This window comes from Miniopterus schreibersii (genome assembly GCF_964146895.1).
Source record: "Miniopterus schreibersii genome assembly, chromosome: 12".
Taxonomy (NCBI): Eukaryota; Metazoa; Chordata; class Mammalia; order Chiroptera; family Miniopteridae; genus Miniopterus; species Miniopterus schreibersii.
The window spans coordinates 73,583,986-73,605,511 of NC_138112.1; the positions used below are offsets into that span (position 1 = coordinate 73,583,986).

A 21,526-nucleotide genomic window follows, 5' to 3' on the forward strand; every position below is an offset into this window, starting at 1 on the left:
CCTCACCAACCGCACCCGCCGGCACCTCTCACAGACCCCAGGCCTGGGAGAGGCGACTGTGTGTCCTTGAAAAGCCACCCATCCGGGTGCTTTGTTGCAGCTGCCTGAGCTAGACACCCCAACGAGTGTCCGCCAGAGTCACCCCCACATGTCCTTCACCAGTGTCAGACTCCATGGGGGGCCAGGTGCACCCCAGTCCTACTTCAATGGCATCCCCACCTGGCTGCCAGCAACCAGGGTCACAGATGGGGCCAGTGTCCCCCACCCTCCCCAAAGCCCCCCCACAGGTCACCAGCAGAGAAGAAACACTCGAAACCTGCCACCTATGTGCCTGGAAGGCAAAGGCGGCCCAGATAACCCCTCCGGGCCTGGGACACGCCCGCCTGCCGCAGCCCCAGCCCCACTTCCCACCTGACACGCCTTCTCTCTCCGCTTCTCACTCAGTGTCTCCGGAGATCACCGTGAACCCAGTGGGGGGCCACTGGGGGGTCGTCTCGGCCGGGTCGGGGGGCTCTCGAGGTCAGGGCTGTGGCTGTGGGGGGAGTAGATATTCAGGCCCGGGGGCTGGAATGGGACACCAGGACCCTGGGAGTGGAGCCTTTGGGACCCTCCACTCAGGGATCAGGGGGAACAAGCCTGGGCTAAGGGCTCTGAGTTCCCACCAGACACACGGACATGGAGCCAGTGAACATCTCAGGGGCAGCCAGGGCTCCCCCTACAGGGTCGGAGGTGTGTGGGGGTGCTGGCTGGATGGTGCCAACTCCAGCCACAGTGGAGTCAGAGGTGCCCTGATGGGGGTGGGATCAAGGGGTCAGGTGTGACAACCATGCTGGGCAGCTGTGCCAAGCACCAGCCAGGTGGGGGCCCCTTGGACGCTGCCCAAAGCCTCGGGCCAGGCCCCCCTCCTGGGCAGTTTCCCACACACATCCCTCGCTGAGCCCTCCCTGGGGGGGGGGGGGCTGGCCAGGCCCCACTCCTGCAGGCGGGCATCCAGCCCCGGGCCAGCTCTCCCAGCCCACCCAGGTTCAGGCTGCCCCTTAGCTGCCCACCCACCCGGTGGGCCTGCACCCACTCCCTGGAGGGCCCGGCCCACCCCTCCTGTCACTGACTCCTGGTCTGTGGTGCTCCCGTCAGGGCCAGCACAGGGCCCAGCACTTAAAATGGATGGAAAGGCCCATAGGCCTGGCCTGGAGACGGTGGGCAGTGAGCACACGGGCCTGTCCAGGCCCTTGGAGAGCGGCTTCCTGGCTCCAGGCTCCCTTTCCTGCCCCCTGGACAGGAGCCGCAGCCGCCAGGACCCCTCCTACAGCCACAGATGTGATGGTCTCTTCCCCTGAGGGCCACACACAGGGCCGTGGGCAGTGGGCAGCACTGAGGCTGCCCTGTGGGGAGGCCGAGCCCAGGAGGAAGGGCAGGGGCTGAGGTGGGGGCAATGCCCACCCCAAATCCAGGCCCAGGGACAGAGGGTGAAAGTGCAAATGGTGGGGGTCAGGCGCTGGGGGCCTCTGCTGGAGGAGGGGCTCAGGGAGGAGGGGAGGGGTCTACACCCTGCAGCACCCTCCCTGGGTCCCACCCCCACCTGTGGTGCTGGCTCTGGTTGTCCCCAGCTGGTCCAACCCAGCAGCTCCGGATGGGCCTGGAATTGAGAACCTGGGGCCCAGCTGGCTGCGGTTCCAGGGTGAGGGTCTCAGGTGAGGCGGGACTACAGGGAGAAGGGGCTTCAGGTCACTGCTCGGGAGGCAAAACCTCCTGGTCCCTACGATGTCCCCAAGCAGCAGGTACCTGAGAGCCCAATTCCCAGGCCAGGTCAAGGGTCAGCCTGGCCGACCACTGAGCATGAGTCAGTGGGAGTCCCCACTGGCTCTGCAATGAGGCACCCGTCCACTGCGCAGCCCAGTGCTGGCCGGTCAGCACAGCCTCCGGACCGTGGCCCGGGCCCCTCGGACAGGCGAGGGCAGCTGTCCAGGCCTGGGCACGACCACACAAAGGCCAGTTCTGCTCCCATGTCAAAATCCTAACCCAGCTCACCTGAAAGGCACAGTTTTCAGCCCTTTGATGTGACCATGGTTAGTGCAGCCACACCTGGGGGCAGTGATGTCCCACCTGCCCGCCCGCCCCGGGAACATCACACCTGACAGGTGGGGTCCAGGGGATGGGCCAACCAGCATGTGCTCCGGCACCTTGTAAACCAGAGTCCAGCAAACCCGGAGGGGCCTTCTGCCTGTGACGGGACCCAGGCCTGCGCCCGTTCCAGAGCCTTCCGCAAGCCCCGGCCGGGGTGAACGCCAGTGTCTCCATCAGTCCCTCAGTTCCCAGCCAAGGTCAGGTCAGGGCTGCCAGGAGCCACGGCCGCAAGGTCAGGGCCCATCCTCCCCATTAAGCCAGGAAGCAGGAATCGGCCTGCGGCCCTTGCCCTGGACACGGGTTTCCCAGGCCGGGCCTCAGTGCCTCAGGGCTCCCTGCTCACAACCTGGCCCCAGGGCGCCCGGTGCTGCTCAGGGCCCCCGCGGGGAGGGCGGGCAGGGCAGAGGCCTCAGCCCCGCGGGGCCTGAGGACGCACAATTGCCCCTTGTCCACCCGGTTCCGCTTCCCCGGTTCGGCCAGCGGGAACTGCGCTTATCGCCGAGACCGCTGGAAACAATGGCCACACACACGCTTATCTCCCCGCTGTTTGCTCAGCGTGTTTGAGCGCCTCCGGGTCACCACAAACACGCCATTCTCCAGGATTCCCTGTGATGCCCCCTCCCCGGCCCCTGCGGCCCTGGAGCCACCACCCACGGAGCCGTCCACCAACCCCAGCACTGGAAGCCGAGCAGCCGTGCGGTCACGGATCCTGGAACGGTTTTTCCAGGAAACTCAAGCTGCATCTCGCACATGCACACAGACCCACTCATGCATGCACACGTGTACATACACACGTCTCCACACACAACCCAGACACACATGCTCGAGCTTCGTCCCTCAAGCTGCTGGGGGTGACACTGGGGACCCCCTGTCTGCCACAAGCCCCTGGGCCTCCCCAGGCCTTGCAGGCCAGTGACCCAGGAGTGTCCCGTGACTGCAGCTTCACCTGCCCCTGCTGGGCCCTCCAGGTGCCAGGACCTGGAGAACAGGCGGACAGACCCCCACGGAGTGAGGCACTGCTGGGAGACCCCACAGCTGCCAACATGGGGCACTGAGTGGAGACGGGACGCAGGAGGGCAGTCAGCAGGGATGGGGGAGCTGAGGGACATCTGGGGGCCGTGTGGGGGAGCACCCGTGTCAGGGCCTCGTGGTTGGGTGCTTGCTGGGGGGGCGGGCAGGCCTGTGGGTGGGCGGCACGTCCCTTGGGGGGCAGGTGGAGCTGCTGGAGGCCCAGGGCTCGCAGGGGATGGGTAGCACCCAGGCCCTGGTGGCTTTATGTGGTGGGGGATGACCCCCGATGGCCCCCCAGAACACAGCTCCAGCGCCGGGGTGCTTTCCCACCAGGGCTCTGGCTTCCCCTCCTCCTCGCCTGTCCTGGGCCTGACACATCACTCCCCAGGGCCCCACGCGGGCACCCTCACCTTCCGCACCCGGGCCAGGCCTGAGGCCTGAGGCCTGAGGGAGGCCCACCCTTACCCCTGTGGGACCCCAGCTCTGCCTGTACCTTTGGAGCATCAGGGGACCCCACAACTGCGTGAGCTCTTGGAGGGAGAGCCCCCAGGGCGGCCCCGCGGCAACGCCTGGACAGACTGTCCGCAGACCCCAGGCCACGGCCCCTCTCGGCCCTGCCTCTCGCTGCAGGGAACCCAGGGGGCACCCCGGACCCCTTACCCAGTTGTGTGACTGCATCAGCCTCTCAGTGGCCTGGGTGGGGTGCACTCCGGGCCATGGGTACTGGGGTCACTCGAGCTTACGGAGACAGGACGGGCGACATCCGGGACTTGGCGCCTGAGGGCCAGCAGCTTGCCGGGAGCGGTTTCTGTTAGAACAACTTTATTAAAACTAGAGTTTCTTTCAGGAAAACAGGTGGCAGCTTCCGGGCTTGAGCGGCTGGGCCTCCAGGGTGGGAGGGGGCCCGAGCCAGGCCACACGGGCTCCGTGGTCAGCCCCACACAGGGAGCCCGGGCCTGGGGTTGGCTGGCGGCCTAGACGCAGGTCCTCAGTGGAGGGAGCTGGGGCTCCCCCACACCCCACATCTTAGTGGGTCCAGAACTACCCTCTGGAGAGAGGAAGCCCCCTGAGCCAGACCCCGAGTTCCAATGTGGGGCCCCACTCAGACCCAAGCTGGCCTGGAGAGCTAGACCTGCCCTGCTCCCCCACTGTAAGGGACCCACAGAGTGTCCAAAACACCCGTGACCTGACCCTCACCTCACCCTGACCATGACCTTGACCCCTCACGACCCTGGTAGATATCCAGCCCACGGACAAAGGCCCACTGGCCCCACCACCCCTGCTCCCTGAGATGCTGCCCCAGGAGTCACGTTGCCCTCCCGGGGGGCTGTGGGATCTGCACCTGAGGCTGGCACAGCCCCACGGAGACACCCCCAATGGGCAGCCCGAGGCCGCCTGCCCCTGCTCCTGTGCCTGAGGTGACGCCTCAGAGCTGTGGGGGTCAGCAAAGGTAACTGGGGGCCCTGGGGTGTAGCATGGCCACTCTACCCCTGCCCGGGACCCAAAGCCCCAGGAGGCTGGCTGAGGAGGGGTCTCCAGGAGCAGCCCCTGTACCCGGGCCTGGGTGTCAGCCCTGGGAACTCCCCAGGCCTCTGGGCAGTTGTTCTGTCTGAGCCCCAAGGCCGGCTGCCCATCCATGATGGCCTTGCACCTGGGACCCCAACCCAAAGGGCAGTCTGGACTGTGTCCCCTCTGGAAGGGTCCTTCCACTGGGTGGTCTTTCTTCTGAGGGTGGGGAGTGGGGTCCAGCATGCTAGTGCCCTTTGGGGGTCCCTCACCCCAGGAGCTGTGCTGGCACCTTGGGCTCTCTGCGGGGGCAGAGGGTGCCTGGCATCTCCCCCCATGCCCTGGACAAGCCCCACCTCGGCTCCCGAGCTGTGGCTGACGGTGCCCATGCTGACCCCCAGAACCGTCCCCCAGAACAACGGCCCCTGGCAATCTCAGCATGGAGCAGATGGGAAGAGTGCCAGCCCCCCGTGCGGAAGTGAGTGATAATGGGGCCGCTGCCCGCTGAAGAATTTTTCCAAGAGTCCTGATAAAGCAGCACCCGAGATCCTGTTTGGCCACCGCTGCGCCCGGCCGCGGTGGCAATTAGAGGGCCGCGGAGCGTGGGGCGCGGGCGGGCGCGGCTAGGGCAGGGCCCGTGGCCCCTACATAAGGCGCCTGAGGCCGGCTGCCCGGGTGCACAGGTGCAGCGAGCCTGCCTGGCGTCTAGCGGTGAGGGGGGCCGGGTCCTGCGGAGACCTCTCTTCTCGCACCATGCTGGGGCCTCGGCTGCTGCTGCTCCTGTCCTGCGGGGGAGCCCTGCTCGGCGCCGGTGAGTGGGGGCCACAGCCACGCACCAGGGATGGCCAGGTGCCCTCAGCGGCCCCCAAGGGGGAGAGTCTCCCTGGCTGCTCTGACTTGGCCAAAACTGGGCTGGCCAGCCCCTCCTCGCTCTGACCGTCTCGTGCTGGCCGAGGCCTGGGCCACCCTCGCCAGGGAGGGTGGGCTCTGGGCCTGGGTGAGCGGGGGTCCCACGGGATGGGCAGTGTCCTCCACAAAGGCTGAAGTGCCAGAGCCCATGCTGGGTGGGCAGGGCTGGGGCTCAGCCCTGCGCTGGGCACCCTACCCTCCCGCTGGGTAAGGGGGTCCTGAGAGGTCATGGGGTCCCCAGAGGTGGCCACAGTGATGTAGGGCCTTGTGGGTGTTGGGGCCAGAAAGCCCAGATGGAGGTCCAGCTCCGTGGGTCCTGGCTGCGAACGATGACCACTCAGGCGGCTCGGGCCTCAGTTTCCCTGACTGCGAAAGTGGGGCACCATCACCCCTGTGTGGCTGCCACGAGCCTACCCAGTCTCGCCCATCAGCCCTCAGGGCAGGGGTCCCCTCCTCCTCCCCACCCTCATCCCTGTGCCCCTGCCAACCAGGCACTGCCCACGTTACAACCCTCCTCACTGACCGGCACCAGGCCCCGTGTCTTCTCCCTCCCTGAGAGCTCAGGCAGCTGAGCCCAGAGGGTCTCACTCTCTCTCCTCAGTCCTCGGCCTGCTGTCCCTCCCCTGGTGGCCCCACATCCCCACCCGCCCCTGGGGAGCTGGGAGTGGGCCCAGGTGCAGGGGGCAGGCTGCAGACACCAGCCCAGTGGGTCTCCCCTGGGACGGCCCCGACCCTTCCTTCCCTCGAAGCCCCTCCCCAGAACTCCAGGCCCCCCCTGTCCCGCTAGGGCGGCTCTGAGCACCAGGACCCCTGCCCAGCTGAGGCCACCTCCGGGGCCCCTCCCTGGCCCTGGGGACTCCCAGGCCTAGACCCGGAGCCTGGGGGAGGAGGGAGGTGCCCTGGAGCCAGCAGGGTGAGGGGTGGGCCTGCAGGTCTGGGGATCAAGGGGGTCCAGGCTGTGCGTGTGCCGGGGGGGGGGGGTCTGTCTGAACCTCAGCAAATGCTCCAAGTACCACCTTGGTGCCAGCCTGGGAGGAAGGGAGAGATGGGCCCTGCCCTAATGGACCAGAGGCATGAGGTCTGACACCGGGGTCCCGGGAGGCTGAGGCTGTGGGACAGGGAAGGAGGCCCCTGCAGGGCCGGGGAGGTGGCCGTAAGAAGGGAGGTGGGCCACAGGGGAGCCAGAACAGGCAGGGGCGGCAGGGCAGCGGGACGGCCAAGTGTGCAGGACAGCAAGTGCTCTGGCCCCGCATGGCTGGTCCAGCGGCTGAGGGCTGACGGACCAGCCCGCCCTAGGGCTCCGTGAGTCCAGCCAGGGGTCAGTGCCTGCTCTGACAGTGGTGGGAAGCACAGCGGCCTCCTGAGCATCTTCAAAGGAGCCCCCGCAGCCAAGGTGGGATGGGGCGTCATTGTCAAGACAGAGCCCGAGGCCACTGGGCCGGGTGGGGACCGAGCAGAGTGACGGACAGGAGATGAGACAGGGCTTGGCGAGGGTTGGCGTCAGGTGACGCAGGGACTGGAAGTAACCCTCTGCGGGCACAGCCGTGCGCTGAGACCAACGCCCTGGAGGCAGGAGGGCCATGCCCAGGGTCACCGCCCCCTCGGGAAGGTGGATCAGCAGGGCCTCCCTGTGCTGCCCACCCCAGCTGGGACCCCACGGCTGCCGGGCAGGCGTTGCCCAGAGACACGGCTGATGGGACCGGTGCGGGGACCGGGAGCAGGCAGGAGCTGCCCCTGAGCTGCTTCCAGCCGCCGAGTGGGGCGGGAGCCACGGCAGAATCGAGGCCCCAGGCGGGATGGGAGCCGGAGGCCAGCCAGCACTCAAACCTCCCCTCGGGCCCACCCGAGCCCCAAGAACGACCTCCACGGGGACCAGGGGCAGGGAGGGCCGCAGGGAGGCGGGAGGCGGCTGTAAGAAGGGAGGTGGGCCCACAGGGGAGGCCCCGGTCCAGGTCCCTTGAACTGGGTCACCTTTCTGTCCAGAGTGCTGCCTGCCCCTGCCGGCACCGTGACCCATGGCCCCTGGGCGTTTCTCCGGCAATGGCCACCACAGGAAGCAGGAACTCAGCCACTTTTAGGCCCCAGGGGGAGAAGCCCACAGTGGGGCCACAGCCTCTCTGAGCGTCTGCAGAGCCAGGCGGACACCAGAGGGAGACAGGGTGGGCAGGGTGGGAACAGAGAGGGGTCCCACCACACAGAGCCCCCGCCCTGAGCTCCTCTCCAGCTCTCCCGCTTCCCACCTGCCTGCAGGCCGCCGAGCCCCTCTGAGCTCAGGGCTTGCCCTCGCCTCCCCACAACCACCCCCAATGAGATCCATGCAGGAGCCCGGCTGCCCGGCCACCCCAGAGGGATGGGAGCCTGGTGGGCAGACCAGCAGACACCCCAGGGCCAGTGGGCACCAGAGAGGGCTGGTGTCCAGTGTCCGGACCCACCTGCCCTGGGCGCGGCGCTCAGCCACACGAATCTCCGCAGCAACCTCCCCACCCTCCCAGCGGGACCTGAGATGTCATCTCCAAGCCCTTGGCCCTGGTCACTGCGTGTGCATGTGTGTGTGTGTGTGTGTGCACGTGTGCGTGAGCCTCGCCTTCCTTAGGGGCTCTCGGGGCCTTGTCCCCACGCTGTCTCCTGCACCCAGCAGGTGACAGGCACACGCCAGGTGCTGGTGCGGTGCAGATGTGACGGAATAAAGGAGTGAGTGAATGAGCGAGGGAGTGAACAGAAGTCCAAGGTGTGAGGAGCACAGCAGGGCATGCTCAGGCCTGGTGCCAGCACTGTGGTCCCTTCCCAGCCCTGGGCCCTGCCCACAGCTAAGCTCTGAGCAGCCGGGGGTGGGCTGTGCGCTGGATCAGAGGTGGCTGGCCCGAGCACTGACATGGGCCCTGTCCACGCAGGTCTGGACAACACCTCCTTTGCCCACCCAGGCCCCCAGAGGCTGAAAGGCTCCCCACAGACAGGTGAGGACCACAGGGTGGCCATGGTCGGGGCTTTCCACACGGGACATCCAGCCACTGGAGAGCCTCAGCCACCTTGTGTGCGGGGCAGGGGTTGGGGTTCTGTGGGGCAGGGGCTGAGCCGCAGCTTCGTGTCCTGCAGCCCCCAGGGCTGATGACACACCCACACAGCAGCAGCTGGCTCTCCTGTAAGGCTCAGCGGGACCAGCCCCCAGCTCTGGGTGTGGGGACGGGGGCTCTTTCCCACCCTCCCCAGGAGGGCCTGGAGCATGGGCACGAGCGTGGGCTCCCCAGGGGCTACAGAATTCCAAGGCCCCACTGGCTCCCTCCACAGCTCCGGGCAGAGGCTGGTGCTCCACGTGGGGGGCCGGCCACTTCTCCACCTTTGACGGCCACTCGTATGACTTCGAGGGGACCTGCAACTATGTCTTTGCGGCCATCTGCAAAGAGGCCTCCTCGCCCACCTTCAGCGTCCAGCTACGGCGAGGGCCCGGCGGCGACATCTCCCGGGTCATTGTGGAGCTGGGGGCCTCCGTGGTCACGGTGAACCAGGAGGTCATCTCCATCAAAGACGTGGGGTAGGCCACGTGGCCAGGTGTCAGGGGCCGAGGGAGTGGCCAGGGATGAGGGGGCTGCCGCTGACCACTCTTCTCCCCACAGAGCCATCAGCCTGCCCTACACCAGCAACGGGCTGCAGATCACCCCCTTTGGCCAGAGCGTGCGGCTGGTGGCCAAACAGATGGAGCTGGAGTTGGTGGTTGTGTGGGGCCCGGGGGGCCACCTCATGGTGAGGACGCCAGTGGGGGGGGGCAGCTGCGCCTGGAGGCCGGCAGGTTGGGGGGTGGAGCTGGGGGCTGCCCTCCTCAGGGTGGAGGTCCCGACTTGGTGCTGACTCTGGCCAGGAGCCTGGACGGGCCTGGGCTCTGCTGGAGGCTCAGCCTCCCCACTTGAAAATGAGGACCATCCAGTGAGAAAAGAGATTCCCGGGGAGGGGATGGAGGGCGGTCACAACCTACAGGGTGAGGGTGCCCTGGGCCCCTGGAGCAGGCGTGAGCAGCCTCTGCATCTGGGCAAGGGGTCCTGGGGCTCCGAGAGGCCCCGCCCCTCCCTGTTTACCCCTCGTGGCCCCGCCCGCCCTCCCACAGGTCCTGGTGGAAGACAGGCACATGGGCAAAATGTGTGGGCTCTGCGGGAACTTCGACGGCGAGAAGACCAACGAGTTTCTGAGCGAGGATGGTAGGTGGGGGCGGGCCCAGGTCCCCTGTGGCCAGCCATGGTGCTGACCCTGTCCCCCCAGGTCCCCCTGTGGCCAGCCATGGTGCTGAACCTACCCCCGCCACAGGCACACTCCTGGAGCCCCACAAGTATGCCGCCCTCCAGAAGCTGGACGACCCCAATGAGATCTGCACCCACGAGGCCATCCCCGGCCCCCAGGTCCTGCAGGCAGAGCACGTATGTGAGGGATGGGGCCACCCGGGGCCGGAAGTCCTCCAGCCAGGGTGGGGCCAGCCACAGCCTTCCAAGTCCGAACGGTGGGTGTGGGACATAGCCTTCACCCCATGACCGAGCGGCCCTCTGCCCAGGCCCAGACCTGCACCCGGCTGCTGACCCTGGTGGCCCCTGAGTGCAACGTGTCCAAGGAGCCGTACCTGCGGAGCTGCCAGGCGGACTTGGCCTCATGTGCCCAGCCGGGCCAGCAGAGCTGCGCCTGTGCTACACTGTCCGAATTCTCGCGCCACTGCAGCCTGGCTGGCCAGCCCGTCCGCCGCTGGCGGGGCCCCAGCCTCTGCTGTGAGTCCCCGGGCGGACGGCGGGGAGGGCCAGACCCCAATTCCACCTCATCCACAAGACTAGGTGGTGGAGGAGGGGCTGGGTGAGGAGCAGGGCCCTGGGGTGCCCCTGCCCTCTCACCTGAGCCCCCGCGTCCCTGCAGCCCTAGGCCAGTGCCCGGCCAACCAGGTGTACCAGGAGTGTGGCGAGGCCTGTGTCAGGACCTGCTCCCACCCGCAGCACAGCTGCACCGGCGTGTGCACCTTCGGCTGCTTCTGCCCAGAAGGTGAGGGGCCGCTCCCTGCGGGACCCCTCAGACAAGCCCCCACCCCACCCAGCACATGGCCCCACCTGGCACATTGGAACCAGGCCCCACCTGCCACCCCCAAAGTGTGCTCACGGCCACATGTGCAAGTCCACAGGACAGAGAGGTGGTGTCCAATGGGGAGGGCATGTCTGAGAGATAACTGGGAGGAGGTGGGCAGAGCCAGGCAAGGGACAGGGCCTGCCGCTCACCAGGAGCAGCCCTGTGCCTGGGCATTTGGTGTGAGGGGGCAGAACGCTGAGTGCAGATGGGACTGGAGGTGAGGGTCACAGCCAAGCCAAGGAGGTGTGACGCAGAGACAAGGGTCTCCTGGGGGACCGGCTGGGGAAGGGCTGCCAGGAGGGCGGAGGGTGTCTCCACACAGTCCCAGAGAGCCCCTTCCTGCAGGTACGGTTCTTGATGACGTTTCCAAAAACCTCACCTGCGTGCCAGTAGCCCAGTGCCCCTGCACATTCGGCGGCGTGACCTATGCCCCCGGGGAGGTCACTGCAGACACCTGCCGCACCTGGTGAGTGTAGGGCATCCCGGGAGGGCACAAGGACAGGAGGGGATGTGGGGGACATGTGGGTCAGGGGGTAGCCTCAGCCCTGGAGGCAGCCAGCTCTGCGGATCCAGAACACCCTGGGGTGCCATCTGGCCCCAGCAGCTTCGCCCACCACTCTGGGTCACCCTCCCCACCCACAGCCAATGTGCCATGGGACGCTGGAAATGCAAGGAGAAGCCCTGCCCCCGGCGCTGCGCCCTGGAAGGCGGCTCCTTTGTGACCACATTCGATGCCAGGCCCTACCGCTTCCACGGCACCTGCACCTACACCCTCCTCCAGGTGGGACAGCCCCCGCCCGGGGACCCACTAGGGGCATGCCAGGAGGGGTCATCCCAGGGCAGGGGTCATCACAAGGGGTCCCACCAAGAGGGGTCACCACACGGGGACATCACAAGGGGTCCCGTCAGGAGGGGTCACCACAAGCCCCCCACCGTGTGCTTACTGCTCTCCTCTCAGAGCCCCCAGCTCCCCGATGGGGGCTCCCTCATGGCTGCATACGACAAGTCTGGATACTCGCACTCGGAGACCTCCCTGGTCGCCCTCATCTACCTGTCCAGCCAGGTAAGGCCACCTTCTCCGCAGCCGTTGTGCCCACCCAGGACCCTGAGCAGAGGCGCCTCTGCCAGTCCCAGCTCCCACTGCTCCCCACTTGGCCCGCAGAAGGGAACACCACCCCACATTCCTGGTCCCCAGTGACTCGGCCACCCTCCCTCCAGGACAAAATCGTGATCTCCCAAGACGAGGTGATCACCAACAACGGAGACACCAAGTGGCTGCCGTATAAGACGGGTATGGTCCAGCCTTCCCAGGTGCCCCAGGGGGCCAGGGTCCTGAAGCAGGCCACCCGCTGAGCCCCTGTCCCCACAGGCAACATCACGGTCTTCAAGCAGACATCCACCCACCTGCAGATGGCTACCACCTTCGGGCTGGAGCTGGTGATCCAGTTGCAGCCCGTGTTCCAGGCCTACGTCACAGTCGGGCCCCAGTTCAGAGGCCAGACCCGAGGTGAGCCCCCCATCAGCCCAGGATCAGCAGCTGCCTTGTTCCTGCCAGCCTGACCTCAACAGAGGCAAAGGGGCCCAACAGTACTTCCCTCAGACCCAGCAGGTCCAGTGCCCATGGCCCTGGGCCACCCCCTCCTGGCGGCCAGCCCTCCCAGGGGTGCAGCCCGTGATGGCCTTCTGCCCAGGGCACAGTTAGGGGGATGTGGGCCAGGACAGGGACGAAGGACACACCCTCACCACCCGGCCCTCTCAGGGCTCTGCGGCAACTTCAACGGGGATACGACAGATGACTTCACGACCAGCATGGGCATCCCTGAGGGCACAGCCTCGCTCTTTGTGGACTCCTGGCGAGCAGGGAACTGCCCGACTGCCCTGGAACGGGAGACTGACCCCTGCTCCATGAGCCAGCTCAACAGTGAGTGCTCAGCCCCCAGGACGGCTGCAGGGTGGGTGGGAGACCCACGCTGGGCACACGGGACACCCACGGGGCCTGTGCCCACAGAGGTATGCGCGGAGACCCACTGCTCGGTGCTGGTGAACACAGGCACGGTGTTCGAGAAGTGCCACGCCGTGGTGAATCCCAAGCCCTTCTACAAGGTAGGGGGCCTGCAGGCAGCCAGGAGGGCTGTGGGCTGGGGCACCTGGGGGACTCTGGGTGGTGGGAGGGCGGGCGCCCACGCCGCTGTCTGCCCGCAGAGATGCGTGTACCAGGCCTGTAACTACGAGGAAACCTTTCCACACATCTGCGCGGCCCTGGGGAACTACGCCCAGGCGTGTGCCTCGCGGGGAATTCTGCTCTGGGGCTGGAGAAGCAGCGTGGACAACTGCAGTGCGTGCTGGGCACGGCGGGGGCGGCAGGGAGACAGGGATCATGTGGGGGGCTGGGGTCATGATGAGGGTCCAGGGTCCACCTTCCAAAGGGACTGACGCCCAGACTCCCTGCAGCCATCCCCTGCAAGGGTAACCAGACATACAGCTATGACAGCCAGGCCTGCGGCCGCACTTGCCTCTCACTGTCGGACCACACAGCCGAGTGCCACCCCAGCGCTGTCCCCGTGGAGGGCTGCAACTGCCCCGAGGGCACCTATCTGAACCATAAGGCTGAGTGTGTGCGTAAGGCCCAGTGCCCCTGCCTCCTGGACAACCACAAGCTCATCCTGGCTGGCCAGTCCACTGTGGTCGATGGCGTCATCTGGTGTGTGAGGGGTCCTGGGGGGCGGCCCGGCCCCGCCTGTAGCCCCTGCCCCAGGACCACCCACTCACACAGCCTCTCTTGCAGCTACTGTATGAAAGGGCGGCTGAGCTGCCCTGGACAGCCACAGACGCTCCTGGGTAAGTAGCACAGCGGAGGCAGCTGACCTGGACAGAGAGGTGCCCTGGCCTCCGCCTCACCAGCCTCACCTGGCCCCTCCTCCCCACAGCATCCTGCTCAGCCCCCAAGACATTCCAGTCCTGCAGCCAGTCCTCAGTGAACAAGTTTGGGGCAGCCTGTGCCCCCACATGCCAAATGTTGGCCACCGGCACCCCCTGTGTAAGGCTGGGGTGGGTGAAGGGCAGGGCACTCCCCCCTCTCCCGAGACCGCCCCAGGGGACGACCTGTGCTGACCCTCCTGCGGCCGCAACCTCAGAGCCTGGCTGGGCTGGAAGGAAGTGCAAAGTCCTCAGGAGAGGAGCGGGCTCTTTCCCTCCTCCCAGTCCTCCCAGAGAAGCCTGACCCGTGGGGCTGGGATGCCGGGCAGCTGGAGGGCTGTGTGCTCAGTCTGTAGGGTTCCCTGAGCACAGGGCCCCCCACCTTAGGGGGGAAGGAGGGAGTACCACAGCCCAGCCAGAGGCACAGAGGTCCCGAACCTTCCCTGAGGAAGGGGAGGTTTTGCTAAGAGAAAAGCCAGAGCAGGGTGGAGGCAGGCAGAGTGTCATGAGAGGAGTGCAGGGGCCCCAAGGCTGGGCCACTCGCCCAGGGCTCTGACCCTCCTCCCTGCAGGTGCCCACCAAGTGTGAGCCAGGCTGCGTCTGTGCCAAGGGGCTCTACGAGAATGCCAGCGGGCAGTGTGTGCCCCCTGAGGAGTGTCCATGCGAGTTTGCAGGAGCCTCCTACCCCCGGGGTGCCAAGCTCCACACCGACTGTAAGACCTGGTGAGCCACAGTCCCACCCTGGAGACCCCAGTAGACCAGGGCCATCCTCGGGGTCCTCTGGGACTGGCAGGGGTCGGCATCCTTCTGGGGTGCGTGTGGCCCACGTCTCTCAGAATCCCAGAGCACCCTGCTTCCCCGCAGTACCTGCTCCAGGGGAAAGTGGACGTGCCAACAGAGCGCCCACTGCTCGTCCACCTGCACCCTCTATGGGGAGGGTCACGTGGTCACCTTTGACGGGCAGCGCTTCGTGTTTGAGGGCAACTGCGAGTACATCCTGGCCACGGTGAGGCCCTGGGAGAAGGGGAGGGGGTCATGGGGGGGCCACAAGGAGACCCTGGGGGAAGTGGGAGGCCATAGGGGGGCCAAGAGGATGGCCTGGGGGGACCACACAGGGCTCCTGGCAGGCTCCTCAGTGCCCCCTCCCCACAGGACGGCTGCGGCACCAATGATTCGCAGCCCACCTTCAAGATCCTGACAGAGAATGTCGTGTGTGGAAAATCGGGTGTCACCTGCTCCCGGGCCATCAGGATATCCCTGGGGGTGAGCAGGCTGCATGGGTATCCCATGGCAGCCACCAAGCCCCAGGTCCTGGCCTCTCTGTGCCTACTCGTCCACGATGGGCAGCAGTACCCCTTGGATCTGGATAGCATGGGCGTGGGGGGGGGCACGGTTCTCCCAGAGTCTGACTCAGCCCTTGGCACAGTGTCCATGACGCTCTGGAACCTCCTGCCCCCAGAGCTGGCCCTCAGCAGGTGCTGACCGGCCCATGTCCGTAACGGACACTCCGCCTCAGAGAGCACGGGCGGGGCAGCAGAACTGGCGGCACTGGGCAGCCGAGTGACGGCCCTGCCCCACAGGGCCTGTCCATCGTGCTGGCCGACAGGAACTACACAGTCAGCGGGGCAGACCCCCAGGTGCACTTCCGGGTCAAGGCCGGCTCCCTGCACCTGCTGCTGGACATCACCATCGGCAGCAGCTACAACCTGACCGTCATCTGGAACAAGCACATGACCGTCTCCATCAAGATCTCGCGTGCCTCACAGGTACCATGCGCCACTGCCCAGGCCATCAGAGTGGGGCAGCGCCCATCCGTCCACCTGCCCATCTGACACTGGCCTCCGCAGGACGCCCTGTGCGGCCTATGCGGTAACTACAACGGGAACATGAAGGACGACTTTGAAACACGCAGCAAGTACGTGGCGTCCAGCGAGCTGGAATTCGTGAATTCATGGAAGGAGAGCCCACTGTGTGGGGACGCCAGCTTCGCACTGGACCCCTGCAGCCTCAATGCCTTCCGCCGCGCCTGGGCCGAGCGCAAGTGCAGCATCATCAACAGCCAGACCTTCGCCGCCTGCCACAGCCAGGTGAGCCACACGCCTCAGGAGCCGGGCTCCAGGCTCCCACAACGACAAAAACTCAGGCCCCGGGCCTGACAGGAGGGCGAGCAGCAGACGCTGAGGGCTGGTTCCCATAGGTGTACCGCCTGCCTTACTACGAGGCCTGTGTGCGTGACACGTGTGGCTGTGACACTGGTGGGGACTGTGAGTGCCTATGCGACGCTGTAGCCGCCTATGCCAAGGCCTGCCTGGACAAGGGCGTGTGCGTGGACTGGAGGGCCCCTGACTTCTGCCGTGAGTACCCTGTCCCCCCACCGGTGGGTGATCATGGCGCAGCACCTCTCTGGGGCAGGCAGCAGCAGGCTATGCCCTGCAAAGGGACCCTGCAGCAGGACCTTGAGCCTCCCAGGCCCTTGCCAAGGGGCTTCTGCGGTGGGCTCAGGGCTGCCTAACAGGCGCCCATCCTCCCAGCCATCTACTGCGGCTTCTACAACTCCCACACGCGGGTGAACGACGGCCAGTTCCAGTACACCCAGGAGGCCAACTGCACATGGCACTACCAGCCGTGCCTCTGCCCCCAGCAGCTGCAGAGCCTCCCGGGCACCAACATCGAAGGTGCGGGCATGGAGAGGGAGAGGTGGGCCCAGAGGACTGATGGCCTCCTGGGCAGGGTGGAGAGGGCTGAGGGCTGGGGAAGGACTGGGATGGGAGGGCAGCCAGGAGCCATGGGGACTGCAGCAGGCACAGTGCATGGTGACTGGGGTGGGGGTCAAGGGGGTACCTGTCTGGGCAGTTCAGGGGAGAGGCCAAGAGTGGCTGTGAACAGAGGGCAGGAGCCAGAGCCTGTTGAAGAGGCTCTCCGGCTCCGGCACTGAGGTCTGGCTGTTCTCGGCTCCACCCTTAGGCTGCTACAACTGCTCCCAGGATGAGTACTTCGACCAGGACAAGAGGACATGCATGCCCTGCAGTAAGCTCAGTCCGGAGGCCCCACAGTGCAGCCCCCAGCCCCTGCACAAACCTCTGGCCAGCTCGGCACCCTACTCCCCAGGCTGTGCCCCTGGGGCGCCAATATCCCCATGCCCCCAGACAGCAGACACACAGGGAGAATGGTTGTGCCTCCCCTCCCCAACACTGACTTACCCACTCCCAGCCCCCAGGGGCAGGGCAGACCCAGACCCAGGCTCGGCCAGGCTGCTGGGTGTGTGGGTGACAGCCCGCCTGGAGAGCTGCCTTACGGGGGCATTGGACAGCGTCCCGGCTGCCAGGCCATCACCATTGTTGGGGAGTGGTACTGGGAGAGAGAAGATGGGGGTAGGAGGGTGGAGGAGCAGGGTCCCATCTCTGTCTCTGGGGAGCACCTGCCTCAGGCGCTGGGGACACCCTGGAGGGTGGGGCTAGGCTTGGCGGCACCTGGGGACAGTGCTGACTGCCCTTCTTCTTGCAGTGCTGCTGCCCACCACTCCGCTGCCGCCCACCACAGGTGATTGCGCACGTGCTAGGTGCCAAGGTGAAGCAGGCGCTCTCCCCAGGCTCGTCCCTGGTCACCTGTCAGCCCAGCCTGTGTCCATCTCTGCAGGCACTGGCTGCCTGGTGGAGCAGGGCTGGGACGCACCCGGGCAGTCTTGGGCTACCCCACACTGGGGGCGACCAGTGCTGACCAGAACAGCAGAGGGGAGGGACGTGTAAAGCTCACCTCCTGGCCAGCCAACACTGCCCCCTGCACACCACTGTCACGGGAAGACTGAAGGGACCTGATGTTGTCCTCAGAGGCCACAGGCCAGCCTGTCCCTTTGCCTCCTGTCCAGCCCACTGGGGGTGGGGGGCTGCATGATTCAGAGGCTCAGCAGGCAAGAGAGGGGGCTCCTCCCAAGGTGGTACCCACAGTAACAGCCTTTCTTCCTCACTCAGGCCCGCCCACCACAGAAGCCAGGCCCACCTCTGCCAACCCCAACACCACGGCCACCCCCAGAACCACTGGCACTCTCAGCTCCACTGCACCCTCACCAAGCTCCCATGCCACACCTACACCCACGGCCTCGGCCCCGGCCCCCTCCTCCACACAGGCAGGGACAGCCCCGATCACCGGGACAGAACCAACAGCCCCCTCAGGAGGTGAGGAGACTGCGGGGTAAAGAGGACGTGCAGGAGCGGATGCACGTGGGGTGTGGGCCGGAGCTCCAGCACAGAAGAGGGGGTCTGAAGGGTAAGTTGCTCACAGGCTGTGCCGTTCCTTGCTGTTGGACACTGTCACTAAAAAGTATGTGGCACCTGCGGGCCCAGGGGGCATAGGCCAGCCCTCCGTGAGCCCACCCGCCCCACATAGCAGCACCCCTGCCTACTGTCCAGGGACCATGAGGGGACAGACATGGGTCCTACCAGCAAGGGCAGCTGAAGCGACAGCCAGTGGCCCAATGACCTGTGGTCACTGGAAAAGCCACTGAGGCCCCAAGTCAAGGCTGGATGAGTGTAAGCTCTGGGATGAAACATGCCCCAGTCAAGGGGGTCGAGTGCACCCAGCTGGCCAGGATCCTGCAGCACAGGTGGGACAGGAAAAGGGGGCGAGGGCAGATGATCAGGAGGGATATTCTGGGCCCTGTTCTCTGCAGGGTCACCTCGAACGACCACCGCTGTCACCATGAGAGCCACATCAGTGCTGGCCCCCACAGCCACCCCCAGATCAACGGCCACTGCACCCACTGTGACACAGGCCACGACGCAGCCCTCAGCACTCCCCATCAGCACAGCCACCCAATCCACAGCTCGATCCACAGTGCGCACCACAGTGGCACGGCCAACACCACCCACCCAAGATACACCGACAGAGCTCCCCAAAAGTAAGGGTACCCCACCCAGCTGTCCCCACAGAGGGGATGTACCACAGGTGATCCAACACCAAGCCCAAGCTGAGTGGAGATGGATATGAAAGCTCAGCTTCCAACCCCCAGGAGGGGACACATCCAACCCCAAAGGGGGACAGCCTGACTGAGCCAAGAGCTAACAACATGCTCTCTGCACTTCTCTTCCCCACAGCACCTGCCCGCCCGGCCACCACGGCCACCCCAACACCAGGTGAGCCCAGGCGTATGGGGACACCAGAGGTAGCAAAGGCACTGGATCTAAGTTATAGTGAGCAGGTCTTAAATCAGGGACACAACTCCAAGTCCCTGAAGAAACCCTACTAGAAAGACAAAAGGGCTGGCCTGAACCCATTACAACAACCCTGAGAGTGCAATGCACTGGGTGCCCAGTAGGCCTACAGGGGAGAAACACAAACAAAATAACCAAAATGAGAAGTGACTCAGACAGGCACTATAAGGACAGACCACAGGTGCACAGAGGAAGGAAAACGCAGAAGGAGGAGGGAGACAAGACAGCAGAAGACACGTGACAAACAAATATGAAATATAACAAATAGACCCTTTATGTTTTTCACAGAGAACTCAACCCAACACCAGCCTGAAGGAACCACCACACGATCACCCCACAGCACCACAGGCCAGACCACCAAAAACACAAGCCCAGGAACAAGGTCAACAATGGCCACATCCCCTCCACGCACCACCGTCTCCCCCAAGACCACCAGCAGAGGCACAGGGACCCCAGGGGCACACACTGCCACGGCCACGCCCAGCAGGCCACACACTCCATTCACCACTCAGTCCCCCAACACGGGGTCAGTGTCCACCACCGCACACCTGACAGGCCCGCCCACAGGAACATCATTCCGGACCACCACCACCTACCCAACAGCATCTCCATCCAAGACCACGCAGTCCACTCCCGTTCCAAACTCTGCCACCTCCTCTGTCACTCCCACTTCGCACCGAGTGGTCACCCCAACGCAACCAGACACCCACTCTCCTTACCCCTCTACTGCAAGGCCAACAGGCTCCTCTCCGCCATCCACACACGTCCCGGTCACAGGCACAGGGCCCTCACCCACCGCTCCGCCAGGGACCATGACCACAACGGGAACCACCCAGGCCCCTCACTCTGTCAGCACAGCCAAGACCTCCACCTCCCACGTGTCACACCCCTCCACCCCGGCACACTCTGGGACCATGTCCCCTCCACGCACCACCGTCTCCCCCAAGACCACCAGCAGAGGCACAGGGACCCCAGGGGCACACACTGCCACGGCCACGCCCAGCAGGCCACACACTCCATTCACCACTCAGTCCCCCAACACGGGGTCAGTGTCCACCACCGCACACCTGACAGGCCCGCCCACAGGAACATCATTCCGGACCACCACCACCTACCCAACAGCATCTCCATCCAAGACCACGCAGTCCACTCCCGTTCCAAACTCTGCCACCTCCTCTGTCACTCCCACTTCGCACCGAGTGGTCACCCCAACGCAACCAGACACCCACTCTCCTTACCCCTCTACTGCAAGGCCAACAGGCTCCTCTCCGCCATCCACACACGTCCCGGTCACAGGCACAGGGCCCTCACCCACCGCTCCGCCAGGGACCATGACCACAACGGGAACCACCCAGGCCCCTCACTCTGTCAGCACAGCCAAGACCTCCACCTCCCTCGTGTCACACCCCTCCGCCCCGGCACACTCTGGGACCACGTCCCCTCCACGCACCACCGTCTCCCCCAAGACCACCAGCAGAGGCACAGGGACCCCAGGGGCACACACTGCCACGGCCACGCCCAGCAGGCCACACACTCCATTCACCACTCAGTCCCCCAACACGGGGTCAGTGTCCACCACCGCACACCTGACAGGCCCGCCCACAGGAACATCATTCCGGACCACCACCACCTTCCCAACAGCATCTCCATCCAAGACCACGCAGTCCACTCCCGTTCCAAACTCTGCCACCTCCTCTGTCACTCCCACTTCGCACCGAGTGGTCACCCCAACGCAACCAGACACCCACTCTCCTTACCCCTCTACTGCAAGGCCAACAGGCTCCTCTCCGCCATCCACACACGTCCCGGTCACAGGCACAGGGCCCTCACCCACCGCTCCGCCAGGGACCATGACCACAACGGGAACCACCCAAGCCCCTCACTCTGTCAGCACAGCCAAGACCTCCACCTCCCACGTGTCACACCCCTCCGCCCCGGCACACTCTGGGACCACGTCCCCTCCACGCACCACCGTCTCCCCCAAGACCACCAGCAGAGGCACAGGGACCCCAGGGGCACACACTGCCACGGCCACGCCCAGCAGGCCACACACTCCATTCACCACTCAGTCCCCCAACACGGGGTCAGTGTCCACCACCGCACACCTGACAGGCCCGCCCACAGGAACATCATTCCGGACCACCACCACCTACCCAACAGCATCTCCATCCAAGACCACGCAGTCCACTCCCGTTCCAAACTCTGCCACCTCCTCTGTCACTCCCACTTCGCACCGAGTGGTCACCCCAACGCAACCAGACACCCACTCTCCTTACCCCTCTACTGCAAGGCCAACAGGCTCCTCTCCGCCATCCACACACGTCCCGGTCACAGGCACAGGGCCCTCACCCACCGCTCCGCCAGGGACCATGACCACAACGGGAACCACCCAGGCCCCTCACTCTGTCAGCACAGCCAAGACCTCCACCTCCCACGTGTCACACCCCTCCGCCCCGGCACACTCTGGGACCACGTCCCCTCCACGCACCACCGTCTCCCCCAAGACCACCAGCAGAGGCACAGGGACCCCAGGGGCACACACTGCCACGGCCACGCCCAGCAGGCCACACACTCCATTCACCACTCAGTCCCCCAACACGGGGTCAGTGTCCACCACCGCACACCTGACAGGCCCGCCCACAGGAACATCATTCCGGACCACCACCACCTACCCAACAGCATCTCCATCCAAGACCACGCAGTCCACTCCCGTTCCAAACTCTGCCACCTCCTCTGTCACTCCCACTTCGCACCGAGTGGTCACC

The 21,526-nt window shown here is 65.7% G+C and overlaps 1 protein-coding gene across 1 annotated transcript; it reads left to right on the forward strand.

Moving 5' to 3' along the window:
• Positions 1-5,394: 5,394 nt before the first annotated feature.
• Positions 5,395-18,452, forward strand: MUC6 (mucin 6, oligomeric mucus/gel-forming; the record flags this gene model as incomplete). Its single annotated transcript, XM_081154923.1, has 30 exons — positions 5,395-5,452; positions 8,442-8,504; positions 8,836-9,079; positions 9,162-9,288; positions 9,647-9,737; positions 9,844-9,953; positions 10,085-10,292; positions 10,435-10,557; positions 10,984-11,104; positions 11,281-11,419; positions 11,597-11,701; positions 11,857-11,929; positions 12,008-12,145; positions 12,398-12,559; positions 12,647-12,741; positions 12,841-12,973; positions 13,090-13,339; positions 13,424-13,476; positions 13,566-13,675; positions 14,126-14,277; positions 14,419-14,560; positions 14,707-14,817; positions 15,135-15,320; positions 15,402-15,641; positions 15,752-15,908; positions 16,086-16,229; positions 16,519-16,581; positions 17,059-17,094; positions 17,523-17,742; positions 18,221-18,452. 30 exons carry the CDS (start codon positions 5,395-5,397, stop codon positions 18,450-18,452), a joined length of 4,086 nt encoding a protein of 1,361 aa, XP_081011049.1.
• Between the last annotated feature and the right edge of the window lie 3,074 nt (positions 18,453-21,526).